Below are 8,762 nucleotides of genomic sequence, written 5' to 3'. Positions count from 1 at the left end.
GCCACTGGACCTGTGAACCGTCCCCCCCTTACAACGAACAAATGGCGAAGGGTAAACAGTGATAACACCACTATTCTGCCAAACTTAAGAGAGTTGTACGGACAGAAAAATACCGCGCTGCAATACTAAATCAAATGACGCGCTGTCCTGCATACTTCCGTGAAGGACTGAGCAAAGCCGAGGGACAGCCGCGCCTTGCAGAGCCCACAGCCCGCACACACCGCTCGCGTGCAAGTTTGGCAAGCCGCGGCCGGCCATGCTACAGACAGATATTCTTCACAGGACTGTACAAACTTTCAGTCTTCTGCCCCTTTCCTTCTCGTACAAACTTATCCAACCCATCACTTCGTATAGCTTATACACATTTTTCTAAAAATTTCAAACATAATGAAACTTTCTTTCTGCAGCGGAGTGTCCGCTATTATGAAACTTTCTGGCAGATTAAAACTGTGTGCCAGACCGAGACTCGAACTCAGAACCTTTACCTTTCGCCGGCAACTGCTCTACCGACTGAGCTACCCCAGCACAACAGGATTTCTAGTTGCGCAACGTCCGCAGGAGAGCTTCTGTGAAGTTTGGAAGGTAGCAGACGAGATACTGGCGAAGTGAAGCTGTGAGGACAGGTCGTATTGAGTCGCACTTGCGTTGCTCAGTCGGTAGAGCACTTGTCCGCAAAAGGCAAAGGTCCTGAGTTTGAGTCCCGGTCCCGCACACAGTTTTAATTTACCAGAAACTTTCAATTTCAAACATCTTGTACTGTTTCAAGTTTTACACTTTTTTCTATATCGACATAGCTTATGCAAGTGTACCGATTTTTCTTAAGTCTTGCTCCTTTTTGTCGAATGTGTCTGGCGCTTGGTGCTGGTGTCGAGATGCAAGACTTGTTAAGCTGGTTGTGTGATAATTGTCGTACTTATTTGGCTTTATATCTTTGTGATTGTGTGGGTGATATTCTTCCAGATGTCTCCAGTATCCTAGACTCTACACTCTACGTTGATTAATCGTCTAATCTCAAGTCTTCTAAGCCACCATCAACCTCTGAATCTAATATTGTATTTACCCTGCATTTACTCTATCTTAGAAATCGGCATTCACTTCTTACTATCTGCTAAAAGAGCCTTCAAAATTATGGAATCCAAGCTAAATAAGAAAGAATATTTAGCGTATAGACAGACTTGTTACGAGTAACACACAGAAACCGTGGTGCAGCATTTGAAAATTGGACTGCCACAGGTCTGGGCACAGGAATTCGCACATTCGTTGATAAAAAACGCTGTTACCTTTGCTAGAATCTGGAGAAACTAAGAGAGAAGCTGCACAGCAATGTACTCCGGAAACCACGGAAAACCCAAATATGAACGGCCGGAAGAGGAATCGTCACGACGCTCGTGCTGATCAATGCATCCTTCTGTGGTGTGCTCCATCGCGTTCAACTGAATTGAGGAAGGTAGCTCACTTTTCTGTGAGACCTCCAGTTACAACTTATTTTTTGAACCAATGTGCTTATAACTCATTTTTGTCGCAATATTTCCTGAAGTTTCTTACTTAGGGAAATTTAGTGCAAAACACAGCAATCATAACAGTCTATTAGCGCTGTAAATGTGATTTCAAATGTAAGCTGTCGGCGAAGGCGGTCAGTGTTATACACACACACACACACACACACACACACACACACACACACACTACTGGAGCTCAAGAACAGAATACTTCAAGATAATGAAAATCTAAGTTCAAGAAACTACAACACATCAGATGTTGCGCAGATGGCCGAAAATAGGATTTTTAGGACAGTGCAGCAATTAAAACTGTAAAAGTTCACATGAATAGTTACAGCTACACAACTCGTCGCGCTTCACATCCAACCTGGTATTTATACACGAAGCTTCTCTCAAGTTTATGTTTCAGAATACAGGGGAGCGGAGGATGAGGGAGGGAGGGACAGGAAACTACCGGGCACAATCAATCGTAAATCGATGTGAATCTGCACATACGAGGGAAACGTACAGCAGTTTGTCAAGGAAGGATAATAAATATTCTCATTTTTGTTGTTATACGCAGTTTATTTCCCACAGCGATTGTCTCTTTACAGTAGCATCAGCAAAACCGAATGGTAATGAGGAGTAAATATCTAACTATGGGCAGATACGATTTGTATTTATTTGCCCCTAAGGATTTTAATAAGAGTTTTGGTCTGTGCTTTCATTTTTGTTGAAAACTGTTAGTCACTGGTTCATCCGTAAATAGTCAGCAGCTCATCAGAGAGATTTGTCATACTGTCAAGATAGTAGGATTGGCTTAATGAAATCATAACTATCAGCCAAGTTGAACGGGGTTAAGAGCTTCAATATTGATGTGTAGCTGTCTTTTTTCTTCATAACTGCTTTTAATATGTATACGTTTTATGTAGTGGTGAGTGTATTTCGTGATGTGTTGAAATACTTGTTCTGTGAAAAAATTGGACGTATCCTACAAGGATAAATAAACAAATAAACTCACTACTTATGTGACTTAAATTATCCTTTTAGGACTATTGTACCGGTAAGAGAAATCGGAAGATCATCGTAGGCTATGAGTGCTGATAAAAAAGAACGTATTGTAGAAGAGAGAGTACTACGGAGCACAAACGAGGGGACTGGCTGCGAAGGTAGTACCTGCAGCAAAGATGAAAGCTGACGAACGGACCGAAGCTCGGCCGCGCCTCAGAGAGGAGACAGCGTCGCTGGGCGGCAGAGGAGGCTGCGCTGCTGGATGGGCGCCGCCTCCGGCCAGTGAGGACCGCGAGCTGTGCGCTCAGTCTTCTACCTCCTGGTCGTCGCCGTCCCCGAAGCTGAGCAGACTGGTGGAGGCAGGAGCGCGCCGGGGCCGAGCCCGGGCTTGAGGCCCCTCTGGACCGGCCGCCACTCGCTTCCTGCTGCTGCTGCTGCTGCTGCTACTGCTACTTCTACTGCTGCTACTGCCGCCTCCGCCTCTGCCGCTGTTGCCACTCCCTCTACCACCGCCGTCTGGCTCGGCCGCCGGCGTCGGTTTGGAAGGGGCGCGAAACACCACCCTCTGGTTCAGGTCCGCCGGTGCCTCGGAAGCCTCTGTGAATACCAGAACAAAATGTTCGCAAACAAGCCACAATTTATTACACTGTACAAGAACTAATTCACCATCGTCTAGAGTCTAGTCGATAGCAACATGGCATCAGGGATCGATATTGGGTCAGTTGTATTTCCTGTCGGACGTACACTAACAATGCAAAACATTATCAACACTGCCCACTGCTGCACTGTATTTCGCCTGGTGACGTTGCAGGCACGAAACGCAGTAAGGAAAGTGTACAGGATGTTCGGAAATTCCAATTACAAAGCTCTGAGACTTGTAGAGAGGAGTGAGTACATAATATTTTGAATGGGAAACCATGTCCGGAAACGGCCGTTTGAAAACATGTTTGTATGGGAAGATCTGCTACAGGGTAATCATGATGGGTGCTCTGTAACAGGGTAGTCATGGGTGCTTACGTCGGATCGGCTCGTGTCAGTTGACGTCTGTCCTACCTCTCTGATCCCCAGTTCGAGCTTCATTCACATGTCTGTGAGTGTTCGAGCAACATGGATGAGTACACGTTTGCAGAATACACGCGACAAGATCCTTCCGTATGGCGAAGCTCACGATAAAGGATGAGCTGCTCGTCGCCTTTATCAAGATCGATATGCACAACATTCGACTCCATTGGGTACCCTCTTCGCCACAATTACGCAACGGCTTCGACAATGGGGTACACTCACCTTCAGCAGGTGTGACTGTGGTGCTCCAAGGAGACGCTCCGCACCCGAACTGGAAGAGGCCGTACTGCATCATGTTGAAGTCCGTCAACGAATACAAGAGCAATTGCGTGTGCAACGGATGTTGCTCCGAGCACCGTGTGGTATGTTGCGGATGACCAACAATTACATCCATACCACCTCCAACACTCCATACCGCCTCTAACACTAGTAGACACGTGAATGAGTCTCGAACCATTTGAGAGAGGTAAGACAGACGTCAAATGACATCAGCCAATCAGGCGAAAGCACCCCCTCCCCCACCATGATTACTCTGTTGCAAAACTACCTAACAAACACGTTTTTCAAATGGCAGATATGGGTTCCTACTCAAAATATTATGTACTCACTCTCCTTTACAAATCTTAGAAGTTTGTAACGCGAATTTCCGAACACCCTGCATACGCGGAGCAGAAACGAACGGGGAATCATTCTAGAGATGATAAGAACCGCAAATGAAATTCGCTTACATAAGCGATAATGACAAAGGACAGATTGTTATGGCCTGGTGTCCGACAATGAACATTTCATTTCAGAAACGGCGAGGCTAGTCGCCTGTTCGCGTGCTACTGTCGTGAGAATCTAATGACAACGGTTGAAGTATGGTGAAACCTCGAGTAGGCTACAAGGTGTTGGACGTCCACTGGTCATCACAGAACATGCAGGTCAGAGATTTTCCCGCTACGTAAAGCAAAACAGGCGGCAATCTGCGGCAGATCTGCCGACAGACAAGAACGGTGGTAGGGCCAAAAGTATTTCGGAGCACACTATTCAGTCGAAATTGTTGAACTTAGAGCTACGCAGCAGACGACTCCTCCCATTTTAACCCAATAGCGTCATCAGTTATGATTGCAGTTGGCACGGGATCACCGAGATTGGACCGTGGATTAACGGAAAAATGTCGCCTGATCGGATGAATCACGTTCCTTGTTACAGCAGGTCGGTCGATCAGTCGTAAGCCAGATACTCCGTCATCCAGGCGAACAGGTCCCCCAAATAAGTACTGTGCCACGGACAAAGGTCGGCGGGGATAATGTTATGCTATGAAGTACATTCACCTGGGCTTTCACGGGACCCGTGGTAGTAATCGAAGGCACCATGACACTGAGGACAACGTGAACATTATTGCGAATCACATACATCCCTTCATGTTTTATGTCTTCCCCATCGGCGATGGCACTTTCCAACAGGATAACTGCTCATGAGGTGAGGCCAGAAACAAGCTACAGTGGTTTAAGGAGCATGACAGTGAGCTCATGTTGATGTCTTAGCCGCCAAACTCACCTGATGCAGGCCCGATGGTCCCACTCCTGGGACAATGTCGAGTGCTAGCCCGGTGGCCACGACCAGAAACCCATAAACTATGATAATTGCGTCTCCAGTGCGTAAACATCTGGTGCCACAGACCTCCGTAAACCTACCAAGGACTTGTTGAATTCATGCCACGCAGAATCGCTGCTGCATTGCGTTCGAAAGTTGGACGGAATTCAGTAAAGCAGGTCGTCAGTATCTGGAACATATCGTCAAGCGCTTGCTCTCGTCTTGTGCCTATTGTGCACGCTAGAGACGGTTTCCGGCATCCAGGGAAGGACACTTTCTCCGGCATGGAAACGACGAGACGGTCTATCCTTAACTTTCCTAAAAGGATCGCAATCCCAGCCGGCTAGGCTCGCTTAAGAGCTTGTGATTTCCCATTAGTCAGTGTTTTCCAACACTCGCTGTAAAGAAATTTACTGCCTTGCAGCAAATGCTAGTACCGTTGGCGAGAAGTTGCCAATGGAAATGCCTAAATTCTGTTGCTCAGAGTGATCGACTGGGTCAAATGTTAAACAATTTCGTGCAGCGGTTTGGGGCTAATGAAATCGAGGAGTCGGCTGATAATCCCCGTGGGGTATAGAAGTGGTGTCCTGCGAAGTCCGGAGTGAGTCATCCTTCACGATCAGCCAAATTATTTCTTGAGTACGGGAAACTGCGATCATCAGAGAGTGCGCTTCCATGCGCTGGCTTGGATTTCTGGTTGAACTATTCCCCGTTTTCTAGGTGAGTGTCGTTGTTTACATCGTAAACGTACGCATGCACACGCGCACGCACAAGCACATACACAGTAAGCAGAGACTTCAGCTTATGCTGTAGAGTACAATAACGAGCTGAACGGCAGTATTTTAATGAACGAGACGGACTTCCGGAGGTTTAAGGTTTCATTGCAGCTAATAAATTACAATCTCTATCGCGGAAATTGGAGTGAGGTGTTACTGTGTGATTTGTTTTCCTCCTACTGACTACGAACTGTATTCCTCTTTTACTGTTTTGGAGGTTATCGACAAAAGTTCCTAGGACCTAGATGGAGACAGTTTATGAAATGCTACAGGCGTACACATTCCAATCCACTAATCGTATCTCGGAATCCCGACGAGACGGCACATAGATACAGGGATTGTAATTAATGACTGTGGAGTTGCGAGAAGTTTAGCCCTGTCTCGAGGGTCATCGCGAGGCTTGCCACCCAAATGTAGCCGTGAAGAGAATTAATCCATTGCCACCTATAAACGTTTCTGAACAAATCTTCGGAGCAGGACGTCACGTAATTTGTCTCCTGGCGAAGAGGATGGGAGGAGGGAACATGCCTTTTGAAATGTCAGGGACACACTGCGAATAGCGACGATAAAAAAAAAGTTTGTTGCACAGAAGGCTGTAATAATATGTTGTTAACAGTGGTGGTGGTGGTTAGTGTTTAACGTCCCGTCGACAACGAGGTCATTAGAGACGGAGCGCAAGCTCGGGTTAGGGAAGGATTGGGAAGGAAATCGGCCGTGCCCTTTCAAAGGAACCATCCCGGCATTTGCCTGAAACGATTTAGGGAAATCACGGAAAACCTAAATCTGGATGGCCGGAGACGGGATTGAACCGTCGTCCTCCCGAATGCGAGTCCAGTGTTTGTTAACAGTCAATCGCAATACAAAAACAACAGCTACATTCATAAATGTAACGTTTGAAGTATTTATTATTCCCATCAGTCAGCCTTAATGTGTCACAGGAAGGACTGGCTTATTCAGTCATAAAAGGAAAAGGAGATTGGTGTTTAACGTCCTGTCGACAACGAGGTCATTAGAGTGGGAGGACAAGCTCGGATTAGGGAAGGACAGCGAAGGAAACTGGCCGTGACCTTTCAAAGGAACCATCCCGGCATTTGCCTGCAGCGATTTAGGGAAATCACGGAAAACCTAAATCAGAATGGCCGGAGACAGGTTTGAACCGTCGGCCTCCCGAATGCGAGTCCAGCGTGCTAACCACTGCGCCACCCCGTTCGGTTCAGTCATAAAAATCTTTCACACTTACTTAGTGATGCGAAGAATCTGAGAAGTAATTAAATTAACTGAAAACACAAACTGAAAAGGTTTATGTTAGACATTTCCGACTACCCAGAAAATAGTTTCTGAAAATGTAATCATAAAGTGTGTGTTATATACATCCTACAGCTTAAATCGCTATGTTGTTGTGGCCTTTGGCCCGAAGACTGGTTAGAGGCAATTCTCCATGATAGTCTATCCTGTACCGGCCTCTTCATCTCTGAATAACTGGTGCAACCTACAGCACATCGGTTTAAACCTGCTTACTGAATTCAAGCCTGTGTCTGCTACAATTTTTACCCCTTATATTCCATAACGAAACTGATTCTTCCTTGATACCTTAAAATGTGTTTCATCAACCAATCCCTTCTTTTATTCAAATTGTGCCATACATTTCTTTTTTCCCCAATTCGTTCAGTACCTCCTCATTAGTTATTCGATACCCATCTAAACTTCAGCATCTTCCTTACCGCAGTATTTCAAAATCACTATAAATAAAAACAAAGATATTTTATGAGTAATTCGTATACGTCCAGAACTCATTTTAACACAGAGTTTTATGATTTTCGCACATGTCATTTATTAGTGATCACAGGCAACAGCTGAATCATATATTTGTAGCTTTGATTTCTGAAGGAGTTTTTTTTTCAGTGGGTTGACAATGACCCCATTGCCACATAATATCGTCACTACTGTGGAACAAGAATAATCAAAATAAAACGTGTTTTAAGCTAATATGCGTTATTATTAAGTGTCTGATAATCAATCTTTATTATTAGAAGTTATGAACTATTAATTGACCATATTAGATAAGTAGGGAACACGAAACATAATGTCGTTTTGCATGAAACTCTGCAAAGCATTTGTCATGCAAATATACGTTACGTTTGCGACATATTTTCACAGTATTATTTTTAGATAAGCACACATCTTCTTCTGACCTGACCAGAGGGAATAATATGTTGACCTTGTCAGATCGCAGCAGGGTCGTTATCGACCCCATGAGCATATAATCGGTTAATGTAAATGACAGCCAGGTAAACTATCACCAAATTGGCATGTTTATCACTGTGAAATTGTATTACAATAGTAAACTGATTCGTTCTATTCGTTCTGCATGCTAACTAACTAACTAATTAACTAACACCTGGCATGTTAACTGGCGACTAGTTAGCCAGATACTTCCCAATCTCAGCTCTCCCTTTCATTTAGGAGAGACTGCTGGCAAATTGTGAATGCCGTTCTCCGCAGTTATATACAATGACAGAACAGACCAATAGCACCAGCCGCGAGAAAAGCTTCCGACTAGTCTGACACCGTCGCAAGTATCTGCGGACGACTCTTTATCGCTTCTGAATTGGGCGTCCACTGTAAGTTGTTGACCATTGTTCTTTTGCGACGAAGGTTTCTCACTGATTTCCCTGGTTGTGAGCTGATCGAGTTTCGAAATAAAAGAACGCGAACAATATTATATGCAAATGGATATACTGAAATTAATCTGACAATGAAATTTGACATAATTTTCGTGTTTGACTGTTCTGCGCTGGCTCTACGAGACTCCCTCATTCTGCCTTCGACGAATACTACCGACTGATCCTATTTCAAG

The 8,762-nt window shown here is 45.0% G+C and overlaps 1 protein-coding gene across 1 annotated transcript in view; it reads right to left on the bottom strand.

Annotated features, from left to right (window-relative positions):
• Positions 1-2,042: 2,042 nt before the first annotated feature.
• LOC124624546 (uncharacterized protein KIAA1143 homolog) overlaps positions 2,043-8,762 on the bottom strand; it is a 341,719-nt gene continuing 334,999 nt past the window's right edge. Inside the window, exon 3 of the mRNA XM_047149113.1 lies at positions 2,043-3,086. Coding sequence (XP_047005069.1) covers positions 2,794-3,086 — 293 coding nt within the window. The 3' untranslated portion in view covers positions 2,043-2,793. The remainder of the gene's footprint in view (positions 3,087-8,762) is intronic.

This window comes from Schistocerca americana, chromosome 1 (assembly GCF_021461395.2).
Source record: "Schistocerca americana isolate TAMUIC-IGC-003095 chromosome 1, iqSchAmer2.1, whole genome shotgun sequence".
NCBI lineage: Eukaryota > Metazoa > Arthropoda > Insecta > Orthoptera > Acrididae > Schistocerca > Schistocerca americana.
Note: the sequence above shows the minus strand (reverse complement) of the source record. Positions and strands in the feature narration are given on the sequence as shown.